At 41.8% G+C, this 20,843-nt stretch overlaps 1 protein-coding gene across 1 annotated transcript in view; it reads left to right on the forward strand.

Moving 5' to 3' along the window:
- The first annotated feature begins 1,086 nt into the window (after window positions 1-1,086).
- Window positions 1,087-20,843, forward strand: part of CPA6 (carboxypeptidase A6) — a 295,184-nt gene continuing 275,427 nt past the window's right edge. The window contains exon 1 of the mRNA XM_070382835.1: window positions 1,087-1,383. Coding sequence (XP_070238936.1) covers window positions 1,268-1,383 — 116 coding nt within the window. The 5' untranslated portion in view covers window positions 1,087-1,267. The remainder of the gene's footprint in view (window positions 1,384-20,843) is intronic.

A 20,843-nucleotide genomic window follows, 5' to 3' on the forward strand; every position in this document is an offset into this window, starting at 1 on the left:
CTCATTGTAAAGTAAAGCCTTGTTCCTCGAAGTGTGACTGAAGGGCCAGCAGTACAAGCATCAGTTGTAATCTTGTTAGAAATGCAGAATCTCAGGCCCCAACCCCAGCCTGCTGCCTCAAAGCCGTGTTCTAACAAGATTCCCAGGTGATGTGTGTGCACACCCAAATTTGAGAAGCCTGCTCTAGACCAGCAAGGGGGCTGAACTCCAACTCACCTGAGGGGCTTTTTCAACAACTAATCCCACCCCCGGGGAATTGATTTAAATAGCCTGGCTCCCTAAGTGATTCCAAATGTGTGGGGAATGTGCCTCAGTACCCAGAGTCGTCTAGTTCCCCAGGAGAACCTTTGCACTGGCCTCAGGCCTGGGTGCTGCTGATGACATGTGAAATCAGCATGGGGCTCCCTGAAGCACAGGGAAGTGGCTGCCCTGACTTGGGTCAGGTAGGAGTGGGGACCTGGGCTGGCCGGCCACACCTGAGGTCCCCAGTTCATCCAGACTGAATTCATTGTGCATTTCAGGAGGTGGACTCCAAGGAGAAATTTGCCTTGGTAGAGCAAAACACAAAGCCTGCAATGCTCTACACCTGTGTGTTTTAGCTCATCCTCAAACAAGTCTTTTGCAGTTCACACTCATGCTTATGCTCAGTCATGTCCGACTCTTTGCCACCCTTTGGACTCTAGCCCACCAGGCTCCTCTGTCCATGGGATTTTCCAGGCTAGAATACTGGAGTGGGTTGCCATTTCTCCCTCCAGGGGATGTTCCCAATCCAGGGATTGAACTTGCACCTCCTGTGTCTCCTGCATTGCAGGTGGATTCTTTACCTGCTGAGTCATCGGGGAAGCTCTAGGGTAGGAGGAAGGTTGTCGTAAAAAGTTAGCATCCTATAGTTGGAAAGCAAAAAAAAAAAAAAAGCCTCCAAAAACAAGAAAATAAAAAGAGTTACCCAAATGAAGCAGCACCCAGCAAACCGCCGTGGTGAGTCAGCCTGGGGAGGCCCAGCCCCTTGGAGGGAGCCTGGTTAAGGATCAGCTCAATTCAGGGCAGGGCTGTGTGTGCTGCTGCTTCTCATCCCAGGACCAAGTCTGAGCAGCAACCTCCCTCCCTCAGCTGCTTGAACTTTTTTTTTGTTCTCCGAGGCTGGAAAGAAGTGTCACATTTTGCTCCCTCCCAAGCCCACGCCTCCACCTCTCCCAGGGACCGTGTGCCGTGTGGAGGGGGTGCCTTAACTACAGGGGAACTTTTGCAGCCCTCTCATCCTCACACTATGAAGTTCTTCGGGAAGCCCAGGAGCCAGACAGCAGCTTTTCTGCCTCTCTGCCTGCTCTTTTTGAAGAGCCTGAGCCTAGGACACAGTAACCTTTACAGCAACCGCTATGCTGGGTGAGTGGAGCGACTTTCATGCCCTGCACGGCTTGGACTAGGGTCAGGGGAGGGCGCTGGTTTGGTCCTGAGTGAGCCTCACTTGTTCTGGTCTGTGGTCTCTGTGTGAATCTGTATGCTTTCCTGGCCACCTAATCTTAAATGTCCATGCAGTCCCAGGCTCTCTGGAGAGAATGTGCTGGGCACACGTCTAGCTTCTCATACTCTTTATGATGTGCCAACCTGAGCCGTGGACCAGTGTTGATTGGGATTCTGTCTTTAGAATCACTGTGGCCAGTGTGTACGGTATCTGCCTTGGGGTATGCTCGGCCGCGGGGATGCTGTACCAAATGAACTGTGGCCTGAAAACTAAATCTTCCCCTTGAGGAGTGTATGCAGGAGCAGTGGGTGGAAATTCACCAGTGATTAAGAATCGGGTGTGACTTTTTATTTTCTCTTGAGTGTTTGTTAGCCTACAGCGTGGTTATTAGAAAGATTTTCAAATCTGAGCAATGGAAATGAGTCAACTCAAAATAAGCCAAATAAACGTAGCCAACTGCAAAATTATGGGGGTTTTTCTGAAGGGAGAAACCTAAAGGGGGAACGCCGTGTGCGTTTCTCCCCCTCTGGGTTAGCATGCTTTGTTTGCCTTCGGTGAGGAGGCGCGGGGCTGCGTGTGAACCGTGTGGGACTGCGCATGTCTTATCCTAAAGGCTTACTGTGAAATATACAGCGTGTGCTTTGCTTGAATTTGCAGGGGGTCCGTCGTTCTCTGAATCTGGAAATGCTGGCATTCCTGCATTTTAGGGTTGGGAGAACCTTAAATAGCTCCTCTAATTCAGTTCCTTTCTACAGAGAAGGAAAAACTAGAGTCTTAAATCTTTCTAAATAGTCTACGAGTGCTCTGTGAGGACCAGTAGAGGAAAGTTTTCATATCAATCTGGATGAAGGCCAGGTCTTAAAGCAGTTGTTCTTTCTAGGAATCATGTAGAGAAGAATTTGTAAGTGTGACCCTGGAAAAGAGAATTGTTTCTCTTTTTCTCCTGAAGAATCTGGGCACAGCTATAGAGTTCCCTCTGAATACAGTGCTTACAGAGGAAATTTTGTACAATGTGCTCTCAGTTTAAGGAGATGCAGGATGATGAAGAGGGGGTGTTGGTGGAGATGAGGACTATAGATAGTAACATCCCCAAAATTTCCACCCTGGTGTTCCTGGGAGTATTCAGAGTTTACATCTGACAGCTGCTTTTCTGTCTCCTGAACATACATCATCCAGGCTTTACATCTTGTCCCTGGTAGTCACCGCCCTTGGAGACCTGGGTATGGAAGCTGTGTTTAGTGACTGATGATGCCAGCTAAGATGTGGAGGAGTTTGCTCTGACTCTTTAATGGATGTTAGTTACATGATAAACATATATCAGATTTAGATGTGCTCATGTCACATAGGACCTCGCTTCTCCACTCAGCTGTGGCTCAGTCCATAATGACTTCGGTGTGTGACCCTCGTCAAAGATAAGTGAGCAGGTCAGCTTAGCAGAGCAGGTGTGCCCACTTCCCTAAGCACCACTTAGCAGAGGAAAGGAAGCCAAAGGTGGTGGCCTTTCCTAGAGAACTTGGAATCTTTTAGGACGAAGTTGCACTATCTTTTCTGTTGTTCTGCAAAGAAAGTCATTGCCATTTTCTCTCTGGCTGCTCCATAATAAGTTAGTCCCAAATGTATAAATTAGAGGTGTCTGGAAGTCGGAAGGAAAAGATGAAACAATGAGACACGGAAGGGAGCCTTCCCTGTCCATCACAGGAGAGCTTCTCCTTTATCCAGAGATGTCTTTGAGCACACTCACCATTGAAAATGGGGGTTTTTGCTTTTCCTTCATTTGATACATGTCATTCTCTCACCACCAAAGACAGAAGTGCTGCGTAGGTTTGGGATTCTGTTGCTTTACTTCCCCAGGAAATGCCTTCTGCAAGTCTAGCTAGAACTAGGTAAAATCACATGATAGAATGGTATTGAACATTATTTTTGTTTCTCATCTGAAGTTATTCTAAACCACCTCATTTTTGTCCCTTAAGTAATCTATTTAGGTATTATTGGTAGTAATTACGAAGTAGCACTATTTCTTGAAGTTTTGTTAAAAAACAAACAATTTTTTTGTGAGTCTTGGTTGAATCTGATAATAAGTGATCATCATTTGCAGGACTCTGAGCACGAACAAAAACAATACGCAGGGCAGACCAGTGTGCTTCTTAAGAGCAGCTAATGAGCCTAGGCTTTCTACACAAACTAGTAACAGTCATGTGGTGCGGCCGTATAATAAGATGCTTGAAAAATGGCAAATTTAAGCATGATGGAAAAAAAGTGTAGGGAGACTATAAGGAAAATCTGACATAAATGAATACCTTTTCAGGTAACTATCAAATTACTTACAAGGAAGATTTAAAAATATGTAGAAAAGGGATGAAGCCAAGTGTGGAAAATAACTTGACATCAAATAACATTTATTGGTACTCTGTTAGCAGGTTTTAAGAGCTATGATACAGGGCAAACATTTTGGTGATTAAAAAAAAATATCAGTCTGTGCATGAGACTCCAACTCGGGCAAACATCAGTGTTCTCTCCTTTTCCCTTATCCCCTCATATTCCTGGAAGCAGACTTGGTTATTTATTAGACTGTGATATTGAGGGCAAAAAATAAGAATCTTCTGCATGACATGAAATTAGGGTAGTTTTTTTTAGTGATGGTAAAAGAGAGATCTAAGCCAGTGACACAATAAATTCTGGTGATACTGTAGAAGCAAAGTGGCTATGATATTTTGCTGAACTGCCTATTCAGTTCTGCCTTCATGTATAATGTTTATAAGTCCTGAAGTTCAACTGCCTGCCTTTCAGTTTCTGCTTTCCCACTCCTAGTAGCTCTGTTACCTTAAGGTAAATTCCTTAACCTCTCCAAGCCTCAGTTTCTTCATCTGAGACACTGAGACAATATTCCCTGCCAAGTTGTCATGGGAATTAAATGCAACAGCCTGAGTATTGCATGGTTTTTGGCACTTAGCTTTTTTAACACCATGTCAACTACTTACTAAAAATACTTACCAGTACTTAATATAAAACATTGATAAAAAAAATTACTTTCTCAATTAGCCTAATGAGAGTTTTGGTATCCTCATTTCACAGAGAGGTTCATTGAGGGACAAAAGGGCAATCCAAGTTCACAGCTAACTATCCCACAGCGGGGATTCTAACCCAGCTCTGCCTAACTCAACAAACTGTACTTCTCACTGTGCCCCCATTCAGGTATAGAAAAGAATGACTTTTTCAGAAAAACAGAAGACTTCACCTTGTTAAGGGAACTGATAATAGGATGATGAAAGAAAAGAGTAGACTATGTGGGCAAAATTGTGAGCTGACCCTTGGTGGTCTTCTCTAAGGTGGCAAATTGTTAATAGAAAAGCAGGCAGAGACCATATGAGATAAGGAACTTTAGATTGTCACCAAAATAAGTAGCACAGAAAGCGGCCATGGGTGTGCACTTCATGCCTTCAGTATTATTCCAACACCTACTTGCGCCAAGAGTACAAGAGCCAGGGCCCTCTGATAGCTTGCAGTTTAGTAAAGACAGTAGCCCCACATGTAACATGAGGAGGTACACAGTGTTTGAGTGTGTTGTGGGATAGCAGCCTACTCTGGGATTGAAGAGAGAGCTCAATGCACCAAGAAGGAGGGAGAAATCCCTCCCCTCTTCTGGTCACGCAGCCTTGGGTACCTGGGCTAGGGTAGAGAGAGCACGACTTCTACCACCAGGGCCACGACGTGGGACTGAACGCTGTGCAGGGTCCACATGGCTATGTGCAGGCTGGTCCCAGCCCACTAGCCAGCTGGTGTGTTCTGATGAGCCAGCATCCGTGCTGCACTCGTCCTCCCATCCCTGCCCCTCCCTTCCATCCCCCACCTACTCAGACACCCAGTTATTGGTCAAGTTCACCAATCATCCATTGGAATGGAATATCGAGATCCAGGAATTAGACTTGAAGAAAATGAGATTTTTAAAGGCATTTGGTCCTTAAAATCCTGTGAGCAGAGAGGCCCCAAATTGGGATGTGACATGGCAACCCACTCCAGTATTCTTGCCTGGAGAATCCCATGGACAGAGGAGCCTGGCACTCTGCAGTCCATGGGGTCGCAAAGAGTCGAACACGACTGAAGTGACTTAGCACAGCACATATTGCAGAGAAGTAGAGGTTTGGGGGAATAGATTTGACTTCAGGGATGTCGTTCTTGTTCTCCATCTTAGCTCTCTAGGTAGTCCCCTCCATTGCTCAAAGCAGCTTTTAAGTCTTTTACCTTTCTGATGGTGGGGGTGGGGGTGATGTTCAGTTATTAAGTCATGTCCGACTCTTTGCAACCCCATGGACTGCAGCATACCAGGCTCCCCTGTCCTTCGCCATCTCCCAGAGTTTGCTCAAATTCATGTCCATTGAGTCGGTGATGCTATCTAACCATCTCATCCTCTGCCACACTCTTCTTCTTTGCCTTCAATCTTTTCCAGCATCAGGGTCTTTTCCAATGAGTCGGCTTTTCACATCAGGTGGCCAAAAAATTGCAGCTTCAGTTTCACTGGTGGCTTCCTAGTAATGTTCTGAACTTTTGGAAACCTAGGGCTAGAATTCAAGCAATCCAGTTGCTCACGAATCTTAAGAGTTATCTTCTATGTTGGTGGTTAAAGTTCTTTTCAGATGGGTTGACCATGAATCCTTGCTTGCCGTGGACTGGCCCTGTCTGTAAGTACTGTTCTGGGGTAGTAACTGCCAGTGCTCCTCTTTCAGTCTCAGAAGGATCCTGATTTGGGTGGAAAATTGTGGGTTCTGCCTTTTATTCTTCACTGTGTCTGTTTCCTTGATGAGCTTTACTCTAGATCTTCAACTACCTTCTTATTTCATTGCTGAAGAGCAAGTCTATCTCTATAGTTCCTTCCATACCTATAAAAAATATCCTCCTTGTCCTCTCTCTTACAATAGCTACCAGCCATGTTTATGATGTCTTTATCTCAGCCTGGATAAAGGTAACTTCCTGCTAACTGATCTCCCTGCCTATAGTCCTTCCCGTACTGATGACCTCACTAAATAAGACTTCTGTTGTGTTACTGTCTTGCTCAAAGATCTACTTTGGCCACCTATTGCCAAATACATCAAATCCATTCTCTGCCAGGCTCTCAAGGCCTCTATCATCAGACTCTCTGGTTCCTCTGCCTCTCTTTCACTCTGCTCAGTCCTAAAACTCCTCTGTAATGAGAATAGAGAGCTTCAGCCTTGCTCATCCTGAACAAGCAAGGCAGGCAAGCCCCGCTCATAATAAGAGCCAAAAGCAAGAAGGAGCCATCTCAGATCGTGAATAATGGATTACAATGTGTGTGATAGACTTCCCTTGCTGTCCAGTAGTTAAGACTTTGCCTTCCAGTGTAGGAGGTGCAGACTCAAACCCTGGTGGGGGAACTATGCTCCCACATGCCTCGCAGTCAAAAAACCAAAACACAAAACAGAAGCAATATTGTAACAAATTCAATAGTTTAAAAATGGTCCACATAAAAATTTATTTTTAAATGTGTGTGAAAGACATAGATTTGGGGCATCAGGTGTTAGGAAGGGTGTATGGTAGGCTCTGAGGTTGCTTTGAAACTTTGTCCCCACAGGTTGGCATGTGATTAATGGAATGGTTCTTTGATGTCTTCTGGAAGTTCTTTTAGCACTTGACCCTGGTTGCTGCTGCTGCTGCTAAGTTGCTTCAGTCGTGTCTGACTCTGTGCGACCCCATAGACAGCAGCCCACCCCATCCCGTCCCTGGGATTCTCAAGGCAAGAACAGTGGAGTGGGTTGCCATGACCCTGGTTAGTGGGAGGCTATTTTTGGTTTCCTTAGGCACTAGCACAGAGTACAGCACCCCCTTGTGGATTGTTTATCAGCTCATTACACCAAAAGTTTTCTTCCCTGCCCAGTGTTGTGTACTGGGGCTGCCAGCTTTGGTTCTGAAGGACATCGATGCTGACCTGACCTGGCAGGTCGATGGTACTCCATGGGGATCAGCATTCCTCCTGCCAGTGAGCTAGTGGGAGGAGGAGCATTTCCTGTGCTTCTGGACTGCTTTTCCAGTGGAGCCCAATCTGATGACAGAGCTTTTATTTTATGGCGCCAGGATACCTTCTGGGTAATGCCATTAAGCCTAATCACTTCCACCCCATGAAAAGCAGTGAAGGATGTTAATGTTTCATAACTTTACAGCTTAGATTGTGCAGGCTACAAAAGCATTGTGTTTTCTGTCTTTATAAATGGAATTACTGAATGGAAAATAAAAACTCTTTTGATGACTTGTTTTACAGTCTTCATTATGATCAATCGGTAGATAACTGGTATATAGGATTAGCATTTGCTTTGCCAAATAAATGCCTTTCCAGTCTGCCTTCTGGGTATTAACTTCTTTATAATAAAGCAGCATGTGAAGCTTTAGGATCTTTTTCTGGGTAGTATAGTAAATTTCCTTAAGAATTAGTTTTCTTATTACAGGTTGAAGCAAACTTTTTTCTGGTTTTCTTCAACAAAATTACCATCTTTGTTCTTTTTTCTCAGTATACTTTGAAAATAGTAAAATAATTTCTTAATATGTGTTCTTAATATTGTTAGGTTGTCTTGTTTTTCTTTCTCTTTTTTGTTAGAATAAAGAACCAAAAATTCAGTGGCTTAAACAAGAAACTTATTTCTCTCTCATGTGAAAAATCCAAAACTAGTATGGTTGATGGTGACAGAGACTCAGGGGTCTGTCTGGGCTATGCCTCTGCTGTGCTCAACACTCAACTCCCAGATGTGTCAGGAAGGAGTCTTCCAGCCTTTGGGTCCAGCCTGCAGGAAAGTAGAAAGGGATGGGCTCTCCTCTTTCCTTTTAAAATCACAGCCCAGAAGTTCAAATATCACTCACTACTGGCTAGAATCAATTATATGCCCTTAGCTGCAAGAACCTTAGAATGTCACAGCAGTCCGTCTTATGGCTGAGCTGGCTCTCTATGTGAGAGAATGGTGCTCAGAAGCTGTGTGTGTGTTAGTCGTTCAGTCACGTCTGATGCTTTGCGACCCCATGGACTATATAGCCCAAGAGGCTCCTCTGTCCATGCAATTCCCTAGGCAAGAATACTGGGTTGGGTTGCCATTTCCCAGAGTGGTTTGTCATTTCCTTCTCCAGGGGATCTTCCTGACCCAGGGGTTGAACCCGGGTCTCCTGTATTGCAGTGGGGCTCTGGGATTGCAGGCAGGTCCTTTATCAACTGAGCCATCAGGTAAGTCCCTTTAGCTGCAAGGGAGGCTATGAAATAATGGCCAGATATGTGATATAAATAGCAATCGGCCTCAATGGTCACTCTGTTACTTAATAAATGCCCACGTGACGCCGCCATTCTCCCTCCCACTTGGTTCTTCTGAAGAAATAATCCATCCAAATAAGCATTCAGGATTTTGCACTTCAAGGTAATTTGAAAGTGTGCATTTTTATTCTGTATATGATCTTTTTAAGTCAGAGTGTCAAAGCTGAAGGAGACCAAACAAACAAACAAAAAAAGCATAGCCCAATCCTTTTATTTAATATATATAAGGAAGCAGAACTCCAGAAAGGTAAAGGGATTTTCAGGGCTGGTGGTGGAGTTGGAACTAAAATCCAGGTCAGCCAAGTTCACAGCATTTTTTTTTTTGTACAGTTGACAACACTTTGAATCCAGAAAACTTCTCTCTCTTTTCTATTCCCTAGAGTAGCTGGGAATGAAGTAAAGTGAGTTGGCAACGCTGAGATATGTTTAATGAGGGAGGATTTTCATTTCATTTCTATAAATATTTGTTGGGAATCTGGCCCTCTGCTAGTCTGGGATGACAGAGATAAAAGAACGGTACATGTGCACAGCATAATGAGTATTCAGGCAAGAAAACAAGCAATTCCAACTCCGCAATCATGGTGCCCTCAGAGAGAACTCTTGGAGTTGGGTAAGTGCAAGAGAGGGTCACTTAATCCAGACTGAAGGGTGGAGAGAGGTCAAAGAAGCTTCTTGATTGCAAGATGGGTCTTAAAAAACAAACAGAAATTTGAGTGGATTATTAAATATGCAAGGTAGTTTTCTTTCAAATGGTTGGTACTCAGAGGACATGACCCTGACCTTGGTCATAAAGAAGAGGTAGAAATCAGGCTAAGGTTTTCCAGATACAGGAAATATATTGAATGCGCAGAGAACTACAGGTAAGAGAACTTGTCAAGTCTAAAAAATTAAGCATAGCTAAAATGAAAGGCTTCAAAGTCATGAATCACTTTAGCCCCATAATATGAAGCTGTTTTCTCCTGAAGGTGATTGGGCTGATGAAGACTTTTCAGCAGGGAATTTACATAGATTTTCTTGAAGAAAGTTCCCTCTGCCATCATTGAGAAGGGGAGGCTTGAGGGCTGAAGATTTGGGGGCAAGAAGACTGGGATGCTATGGTGACCATGGTAATACCCAGAAGAGCCTGGCTTCTGGTAGTGACAATTGAAGGAAAAAGAGGGAAACCAATTTAAAAAGTATTTAGAAGGTAGGATTTTCACAATTGGGTAAGCCAAAGGGGAGACGCAAGAGGAAGTAGTTATAAAGTGATTCTCAGGATTGGTTAGCAGGACTGAGCACTTAGCAGAGAAGGTTAGTACTTTCTCAGATATGTATGGTTTGAGGTTCCAATAAAGTGCCCAGTTGGATAAATGAGAAAGTAGTGAAAGTGTTAATCCCTCAGTGTATCCAACTCTGTCAGACCCCATGGACTGTAGCTCACCAGGCTCCTCTGTCCATAAAATTCCCCAGGCAAGAACACTGGAGTGGGTAGCCATTCCCTCCTCCAGGGATCTTCCCAACCCACGTAAGGAACCCGGGTCTCCTGCATTACAGGCAGATTCTTAACTGTGAGGGCCACCAGGGAAGTCCCAATTTGATAGATGGGTCGAATCTAAACTGACATAGATTCCAGTAACTCATGTGTAAGGAATTTTTAAACTTTGAATGTACCATGAAACACCCAGGAAGTATTCATTATGTGAAAAGAACAGTGGGGGAAAACCAGAGAAGAAACAAGTAGAAAGGCCTACAGAGAGAATAAGAAACCCAAGAAATGTTAAAGGAAAATAAGAGATTCAAGAAGGAAGAGGTCAGTCACATCAAGTACTGCAGAAGAGTATCCATTGGTTTGTCTATTAAGGAAATCATATTTGTCATCAAATGATTTTGGTGGAAAAATGAGTGAAAACCAGAGCACAGTAGGTTGGGGAATGAATGGGATGTGAGCAAGTTAGCAGTGAGTGTAGACCATAGTTTCAAGAAACTTATCCATGATAGGGGTGGAAAGAGAGGTCAATGACTAGAGTTGAAGAGTTTTAATTATTTTGCTTTTACTTCTTAGGAAATAAATGGCCATATTTTATACCAGGTGGTAGGAATGAAAAGAGAAAACAAGACTACAGATAAAGAAGAGGGAGGGGGGAAGGATAGAGTTGAGTCTCTGAAGACACAATGCTAGCAGGTCTCTCCTTTCTCTTTAAAGTAGGTGGAGAGGTCGTAGTCCTAGAAAATACCATAGACAGAAAACCTGATAAAAGGAGAGATGATTTACGTCTAGACTGCTTTTATGTCCTAGCTGCTGTAAAAAGTGCTGCAATGAACACTGGGGTACATGCGTCTCTCTCATTTATGGTTTTCTCAGGGTATATGCCCAGTAGTGGGATTGTTGGGGCATATGGTAGTTCTGTTCCTAGATTTTAAGGAATCTTCATACTGTTCTCCATAGTGGCTGTATCAATTTACATTCCCACCAACAGTGCATGAGGGCTCCCTTTTCTCCACAGTGGGAATTTGCTGTGTGACACAGGGAGCTAGCTCAACACCATGCTCTGTGACGACCTAGAGGGGTAAGATGGGGAAGGAGATGGGAGAGGGCTTCAGGAGGGAGGGGACATATGTATACCTGTGGCTGACTCATGATGTATGGCAGAAACCAACATAATATTGTAAAGCAGTTATCCTCCAATTTAAAAGAGAGAGAGATTTAGATTTAAAGTGTTCCTCGGAGAGATGAGTTGAACCCTAAGAAGGACCACCAGGCATTACTAAGAGTCCAGCTCTGGTAGAGATGTTTGTAAAGGAACCATGATCCAGCTCCATCATTTTCTTGAGGATCATCCTAGGTTTCCTCATGTTATCTAGATCTTGCCATTGTGGACCCTCCTCATTCAGTCTATCACAGTTTCATGAAAGGGTGAGGATACATCTTTAAACAAGCTATTAGGAAGCTGTAAAGCAAGTCAGGAAGGTTAGTGTCAGAAATCTCCCCAGCCATCCTCCACTTTTCTTTTCTCTGTACCTGCAAGATGGGCTTCTGCTTCTGTGTCCAGCTCCCTTTCCCAGCGAGTGAACTGGGGAAAGGAGAGAAAGATGGGGGTCTATCTTCCCCATCCCTCCTTTCTGCTTTTATTGCCACAGTTCTGACAGTAGCTGCCAGCCTCCATGGTTATATAAGGCTCCTTCAAGACAGCCTCTCCTCTAAGGGCCAGGTCATCCTGCCCTCCAGGAGGATAATTTCCTTTCTTCCTTTGTCCCTTCCTTCAGACCCAGGAATCGATAACCTCTAAGTTAGTGAGGAACCAAGCTGGAATTGAAAGCAGAAAGAATATGTGTTTAACTCTGGACATTTGTGTGAGAGCAACTTCTGGAGCTCAAAATGAAAGAGAGCAGAAATGATTTAGCAATGGAAGAGAGGATAAAGTAAAGGCTGTCACTAATACGTATTTCCCTAGCATCGAACAAAATGATAAAGTGCTTTATAAATCAAAATCTATTATAAAGCACTATATTTATTAGATAAATGATTATGTTTAATATTAGTTAGAAAGGCTCTTGTGTAGATGTATCCTATTACAAAATTGATTACCTTTCCATTACCTTCTATCTTCCTGAGGCATTAAAATACCCCTGAAAATGGATCTTCTTAATCAAATAAATATGGGGCTTCCATGGTGGCTCAGATGGTAAGGCATCTGCCCGCAATGCAAGAGACCCAGGTTTGATCCCTGGGTCGGGAAGATCCCCTGGAGAAGGGAATGGCAACCCACTCCAGTACTCTTGCCTGAAAAATTCTATGGACAGAGGAGCCTGGTGGCTACAGTCCATGGGGTCGCAAAGAGTCAGACACGACTGAGTGACTTCACTTTAATCAAATAAACGAGCCTCTCTCTACCTCCCCCTGTCAGTTACCTGAGAACAGGAGGAATTGTCTCCTCTTCCATCTTTCCAGACTTTCCATCCTCCCCCATTTCACAACATTTACTGATCAAGAACCAAGAGTACTGATGGATGATAACTTATCATTCCTTATCCCCAAGTAAGATTGCTATTGTTATAGTTCAGTCACTCAGTCGTGTCCGATTCTCTGTGACCCCGTGGACTGCAGTAGGTTGCACGTTTTCTCTGCCTTCACTGTCTCTCTGAGTTTGCTCAAACTCATGTCCATTGAGTCAATTGATGCCATCCAACCATCTCATCCCTTGCTGCCTCCTTCTCTTCCTTCCCTCAATCTTTCCCAGTGTTAGGAATGTGTAACCAAGTAAGGTTAGGAATTATCAAAGGAGATAGCAGTAGCCCCTGCATCTTGAGGACTTATGTTTTAATCCAACAATCTAAACTGGAAAAAAACAAATGAAAATTCAAGTATATTAGGTCAACCCACCCTCTTCCTGCTCTTTCGTGACCTGTTTTTTAATTTTTTAAAACACACATATCATTTATTTGGATAGCATTTCAGCCTTAGATTACTAACCACTGACAGATGAAACTTTCATAAGATCACACGTCTTATCCTCAGGTGAGAATTCTGGTCTATTTTTGCACTTACAGACTCTGTAGCCATTGCATTTGGGACCTCATTTACCATACTTGCACTTCCCCATCTACCTTTTAGATGGTCCAGTTCTTATCAGACATGGAATCACCTAAGTTTCTACTAAGTTCCTTTTGGTGATTTTTGTGAATGTAACGAGGTTACAAAGCTTGTCATGAGATGGTTGGGGTCCTATTTAGAGTCTGTCAATCATGTTTCCACAGAACATATGTAATGTGTGTACGATTATGTGTTAGCAATATATTTGGCATCAAACTAACTAAGCATATGGAAGGTTTGAGATATTTGAGACAAGCCTGTGTAGCACAGTATTTGGAGTAGTTATAAATTTGCTGCCAGAACAAAAAAAAAAATAAGCCATTGACTTATGGGACCTAGAAGGAGGACACATGTGGGGGAGACCAGTTCTCCCTTAGTGTTTAAGTTTCTGTGTAGGTGTAACAGGGAATAGACTGCAGATGGCAGGTAGGGAAGAATCTTAATATGATATCTGATAGGAAAACCACATCAGTATTCCAGAGAGAAATGTAGCCTGCCTTGTTTCCTCTGTCTCAAATGAGGATTTCTTCTTTCTCTTTTTCCCTAGGAGCCTAGTTTGCTGAGGTGGTTCACACTCCACAACAGCTACCCTAAAAACTCTCCAATTACCTCAAGTCCCCAGTCTACCTAACCTCTCTTCTTCCCACTCCAAAACCCAAGCCTTTTACTTACAAGAGCAAAGAAATATATTTTTTCCCTTCAAGATCAAGGCAATGTGGCTTCTATCTTGAGTCATCTTTGCTTCCATTGTTTCTACCTCAATCTACACAAGGTCCTCTATCTGGCTCTCGTCTAGACAATGTCTCATTCATTCAGTCAGCGCTATTTACTGAGTGCTACTGTGTGCCAAAACTATCTGAAGTACTAGGAATACAGGAGTTTAGGTGCTCAGAATACAGCACTGCCTGAGACACAAGTGAATGAAATAGTCTCCCGTGGAGTTTATATCTTCATGTTGTTGTTTTTCACTTGCTAAGTCATGTCCAACTCTTTGTGACCTCATAGACCATAGCATGCCAGGCTCCTCTGTCCTCCACTATCTCCGGAAGTTTGCTCAAATTCATATCTACTGAGTCAGTGATGCTATCTAACCATGTCATCCTCTGCCACCCTCTTCTCCTGCCGTCCACCTTTGCCTGCATCAGGGTCCTTTCCAATGAGTTAGCTCTTCACATCAGGTGGCCAATACTTTACATCCTCATGAGATGACAGGAAAGTCATAAACCATAGTGTTAAGTTCTGATAAGGGTTTTAAAGATAGATGAAGCATAGAGAAGGGATAGAGAGCATCATGAAAAGAATGAGACCAGGAATCACGTTAGTATCTGAGGGCAGACATTGCCCATGGGAGAAAGCAAAGTGGAGTGGGAGGCTGTTTGACTGGTCCCTGAGCAGGGACCGTGGTTCTTGGACGAGCAGCATCAGCATCATCTGGGAACTTGATAGAAATGTAATGTGCAGCCCCCCAACACCACCACTGTGAGGAACTCTGGGGCAAGGGGTGGTGGCCTAGCAATCTGGGCTGTAAGGAGGTGATGTAAGCTAAAGTCAGAGAACCACGTGGAGAGCCAGCACCCAAGTGACACAGCTAGAATTGAACCTTTGAGGAAATAGTTGCTCTTTGCTGTTGCCCTGCCAGTGGACCTCTATTTCATCTTTTTTTTTTTAATTATTTTATTTTTTAACTTTACAATATTGTAATGGTTTTGCCATATATCAAAATGAATCCACCACAGGTATACATGTGTTCCCCATCCTGAACCCTCCTCCCTCCTCCCTCCCCATACCATCCCTCTGGGTCGTCCCAGTGCACCAGCCCCAAGCATCCAGTATCGTGCATTGAACCTGGACTGGCGACTCATTTCATAAATGATATTATACATGTTTCAATGCCATTCTCCCAAATCATCCCACCCTCTCCCTCTCCCACAGAGTCCAAAAGACTGTTCTATACATCAATGTCTCTTTTGCTGTCTCATATACAGGGTTATTGTTACCATCTTTCTAAATTCCATATATATGCGTTAGTATACTGTATTGGTGTTTTTCTTTCTGGCTTACTTCACTCTGTATAATAGGCTCCAGTTTCATCCATTATTGGTGTTTTTCTTTCTGGCTTACTTCACTCTGTATAATAGGCTCCAGTTTCATCCACCTCATTAGAACTGATCCAAAGGAATTCTTTTTAATGGCTTAGTAATACTCCATTGTGTATATGTACCATAGCTTTCTTATCCATTCATCTGCTGATGGACATCTAGGTTGCTTCCATGTCCTGGCTATTATAAACAGTGCTGCGATGAACATTGGGGTACACGTGTCTCTTTCCCTTCTGGTTTCCTCAGTGTGTATGCCCAGCAGTGGGATTGCTGGATCATAAGGCAGTTCTATTTCCAGTTTTTTAAGGAATCTCCACACTGTTGTCCATAGTGGCTGTACTAGGTTGCATTCCCACCAACAGTGTAAGAGGGTTCCCTTTTCTCCACACCCTCTCCAGCATTTATTGCTTGTAGACTTTTGGATCACAGCCATTCTGACTGGTGTGAAATGGTACCTCATAGTGGTTTTGATTTGCATTTCTCTGATAATGAGTGATGTTGAGCATCTTTTCATGAGTTTGTTAGCCATCTGTATGTCTTCTTTGGAGAAATGTCCATTTAGTTCTTTGGCCCATTTTTTGATTGGGTCATTTATTTTTCTGGAATTGAGCTGTAGGAGTTGCTTGTATATTTTTGAGATTAGTTGTTTGTCAGTTGCTTCATTTGCTATTATTTTCTCCCATTCTGAAGGCTATCTTTTCACCTTGCTTTTAATTTCCTTTGTTGTGCAGAAGCTTTTAAGTTTAATTAGATCCCATTTGTTTATTTTTGCTTTTATTTCCAATATTCTGGAAGGTGGGTCATAGAGGATCCTGCTGTGATGTATGTCGGAGAGTGTTTTGCCTATGTTCTCCTCTAGGAGTTTTATAGTTTCTGGTCTTACGTTTAGATCTTTAATCCATTTTGAGTTTATTTTTGTATATGGTGTTAGAAAGTGTTCTAGTTTCATTCTTTCACAAGTGGTGGACCAGTTTTCCCAGTACCACTTGCTAAAGAGATTGTCTTTAATCCGTTGTATATTCTTGCCTCCTTTGTCAAAGAAAAGGTGTCCATAGGTATGTGGATTTATCTCTGGGCTTTCAATTTTGTTCCATTGATCTATATTTCTGTCTTTGTGCCAGTACCATACTGTCTTGATAACTGTGGCTTTGTAGTAGAACCTGAAGTCAGGCAGGTTGATTCCTCCAGTTCCATTCTTCTTTCTCAAGATTGCTTTGGCTATTCGAGGTTTTTTGTATTTCCATACAAATTGTGAAATTATTTGTTCTAGCTCTGTGAAGAATACCGTTGGTAGCTTGATAGGGATTGTATTGAATCTATAAATTGCTTTGGGTAGTATACACATTTTCACTATATTGATTCTTCCAATCCATGAACATGGTATATTTCTCCATCTATTAGTGTCCTCTTTGACTTCTTTCACCAGTGTTTTATAGTTTTCTATATATAGGTCTTTAGTTTCTTTAGGTAGATATATTCCTAAGTATTTTATTCTTTTCGTTGCAATGGTGAATGGAATTGTTTCCTTAATTTCTCTTTCTATTTTCTCATTATTAGTGTATAGGAATGCAAGGGATTTCTGTGTGTTGATTTTATATCCTGCAACTTTACTATATTCATTGATTAGTTCTGGTAATTTTCTGGTGGAGTCTTTAGGGTTTTCTATGTAGAGGATCATGTCATCTGCAAACAGTGAGAGTTTTACTTCTTTTTTTCCAATCTGGATTCCTTTTATTTCTTTTTCTGCTCTGATTGCTGTGGCCAAAACTTCCAAACTATGTTGAATAGTAATGGTGAAAGTGGGCACCCTTGTCTTGTTCCTGACTTTAGAGGAAATGCTTTCAATTTTTCACCATTGAGGATAATGTTTGCTGTGGGTTTGTCATATATAGCTTTTATTATGTTGAGGTATGTTCCTTCTATTCCTGCTTTCTGGAGAGTTTTTATCATTAATGGATGTTGAATTTTGTCAAAGGCTTTCTCTGCATCTATTGAGATAATCATATGGTTTTTATTTTTCAATTTGTTAATGTGGTGTATTACATTGATTGATTTGCAGATATTGAAGAATCCTTGCATCCCTGGGATAAAGCCCACTTGGTCATGGTGTATGATCTTTTTAATGTGTTGTTGGATTCTGATTGCCAGAATTTTGTTAAGGATTTTTGCATCTATGTTCATCAGTGATATTGGCCTGTAGTTTTCTTTTTTTGTGGCATCTTTGTCAGGTTTTGGTATTAGGGTGATGGTGGCCTCATAGAATGAGTTTGGAAGTTTACCTTCCTCTGCAATTTTCTGGAAGAGTTTGAGCAGGATAGGTGTTAGCTCTTCTCTAAATTTTTGGTAGAATTCAGCTGTGAAGCCGTCTGGACCTGGGCTTTTGTTTGCTGGAAGATTTTTGATTACAGCTTCAACTTCTGTGCTTGTGATGGGTCTGTTAAGATTTTCTATTTCTTCCTGGTCCAGTTTTGGAAAGTTGTACTTTTCTAAGAATTTGTCCATTTCTTCCACGTTGTCCATTTTACTGGCATATAATTGCTGATAGTAGTCTCTTATGAGCCTTTGTATTTCTGTGTTTTCTGTTGTGATCTCTCTTTTTTCATTTCTAATTTTATTCATTTGATTTTTCTCCCTGTTTCTTGATGAGTCTGTCTAATGGTTTGTCAATTTTATTTATCCTTTCAAAGAACCAGCTTTTGGCTTTGTTGATTTTTGCTATGGTCTCTTTTGTTTCTTTTGCATTTATTTCTGCCCTAATTTTTAAGAATTCTTTCCTTCTACTAACCCTGGGGTTCTTCGTTTCTTCCTTTTCTAGTTGCTTTAGGTGTAGAGTTAGGTTATTTATTTGACTTTTTTTTTGTTTCTTGAGGTATGCCTGTATTGCTATGAACTTTCCCCTTAGGACTGCTTTTACAGTGTCCCACAGGTTTTTGGTTGTTGTGTTTTCATTTTCATTCATTTCTATGCAAATTTTGATTTCTTTTTTGATTTCTTCTGTGATTTGTTGGTTATTCAGCAGCGTGTTGTTCAGCCTCCATATGTTGGAGTTTTTAATAGTTTTTCTCCTGTAATTGAGATCTAATCTTACTGCATTGTGGTCAGAAAAGATGCTTGGAATGATTTCAATTTTTTGAATTTACCAAGGCTAGATTTATGGCCCAGGGTGTGATCTATCCTGGAGAAGGTTCCGTGTGCACTTGAGAAAAAGGTGAAATTTGTTGTTTTGGGATGAAATGTCCTATAGATATCAATTAGGTCTAACTGGTCTATTGTATCATTTAAAGTTTGTGTTTCCTTGTTAATTTTCTGTTTAGTTGATCTATCCATAGGTGTGAGTAGGGTATTAAAGTCTCCCACTATTATTGTGTTATTGTTAATTTCTCCTTTCATACTTGTTAGCATTTGTCTTACATATTGCAGTGCTCCTATGTTGGGTGCATATATATTTATAATTGTTATATCTTCCTCTTGGATTGATCCTTTGATCATTATGTAGTGACCGTCTTTGTCTCTCTTCACAGCCTTTGTTTTAAAGTCTATTTTACATGTGTTCCCCATCACATGTATACCTGTGGCGGATTCATTTTGATATTTGGCAAAACTAATACAATTATGTAAAGTTTAAAAATAAAATAAAATTTAAATTAAAAAAATAAAATAAAATAAATAAAGTCTATTTTATCTGATATGAGTATTGCTACTCCTGCTTTCTTTTGGTCCCTACTTGCATGGAAAATCTTTTTCCAACCCTTCACTTTCAGTCTGTATGTGTCCCCTGTTTTGAGGTGGGTCTCTTGTAGACAACATATGTAGGGGTCTTGTTTTTGTATCCATTCAGCCAGTCTTTGTCTTTTGGTTGGGGCATTCAACCCATTTACGTTTAAGGTAATTATTGATAAGTATGATCCCATTGCCATTCACTTTATTGTTTTGGGTTCGAATTTATACACCCTTTTTGTGTTTCTTGTCTAGAGAATATCCTTTAGTGTTTGTTGGAGAGCTGGTTTGGTGGTGCTGAATTCTCTCAGCTTTTGCTTGTCTGTAAAGCTTTTGGTTTCTCCTTCATATTTGAATGAGATCCTTGCTGGGTACAATAATCTGGGCTGTAGGTTATTTTCTTTCATCACTTTAAGTATGTCTTGCCATTCCCTCCTGGCTTGAAGAGTTTCTATTGAAAGATCAGCTGTTCTCCTTATGGGAATTCCCTTGTGTGTTATTTGTTGTTTTTCCCTTGCTGCTTTTAATATTTGTTCTTTGTGTTTGATCTTTGTTAATTTGATTGATATGTGTCTTGGGGTGTTTTCGCCTTGGGTTTATCCTGTTTGGGACTCTCTGGGTTTCTTGGACTTGAGTGATTATTTCCTCCCCCATTTTAGGGAAGTTTTCAACTATTATCTCCTCAAGTATTTTCTCATGGTCTGTCTTTTTGTCTTCTTCTTCTGGGACTCCTATGATTCGAATGTTGTATCGTTTAATATTGTCCTGGAGGTCTCTGAGATTGTCCTCATTTCTTTTAATTCGTTTTTCTTTTATCCTCTCTGATTCATTTATTTCTACCATTCTATCTTCTAATTCACTATCCTATCTTCTGCCTCTGTTATTCTACTATTTGTTTCCTCCAGAGTGTTTTTGATCTCATTTATTGCATTATTCATTATATATTGACTGTTTTTTATTTCTTCTAGGTCCTTGTTAAACCTTTCTTGCATCTTCTCAATCCTTGTCTCCAGACTATTTATCTGTGATTCCATTTTGATTTCAAGATTTTGGATCAATTTCACTATCATTATTTGGAATTCTTTATCAGGTAGATTCCTTATCTCTTCCTCTTTGGTTTGGTGGGCATTTATCCTGTTCCTTTACCTGCTGGGTATTCCTCTGTCTCTTCATCTTGTTTAAATTGCTGAGTTTGGGGTGTCCTTTCTGTATTCTGGCAGTTTGTGGAGTTCTCTTTATTGTGGCGTTTCCTCGCCATGTGTGGGTTTGTACAGGTGGCTTGTCAAGGTTTCTTGGTTAGGGAAGCTTGTGTCGGTGTTCTGGTGGGTGGACCTGTATTTCTTCTCTCTGGAGTGCAATGAAGTGTTCAGTAATGAGTTATGAGATGTCTATGGATTTGGAGTAACTTTGGGCAGCCTGTATATTGGAGCTCGGGGCTGTGTTCCTGTGTTGCTGGAGAATTTGCTTGGTATGTCTTGCCCTGGAACTTGTTGGCCCTTGTGTGGTGCTTGGTTTCAGTGTAGGTATGGAGGCGTTTGATGAGCTCCTGTCAATTAATGTTCCCTGAGTCAGGAGTTCCCTGGAGTCAGGGTTTGGACTTAAGCCTCCTGCTTCCAGTTATCAGTCTTATTTTTACAGTAGTCTCAAAACTTCTCCTTCTATACAGCACCATTGATAAAACATCTAGGTTGAAGA

The sequence above is a fragment of the Bos mutus genome, chromosome 14 (genome assembly GCF_027580195.1).
Source record: "Bos mutus isolate GX-2022 chromosome 14, NWIPB_WYAK_1.1, whole genome shotgun sequence".
NCBI lineage: Eukaryota > Metazoa > Chordata > Mammalia > Artiodactyla > Bovidae > Bos > Bos mutus.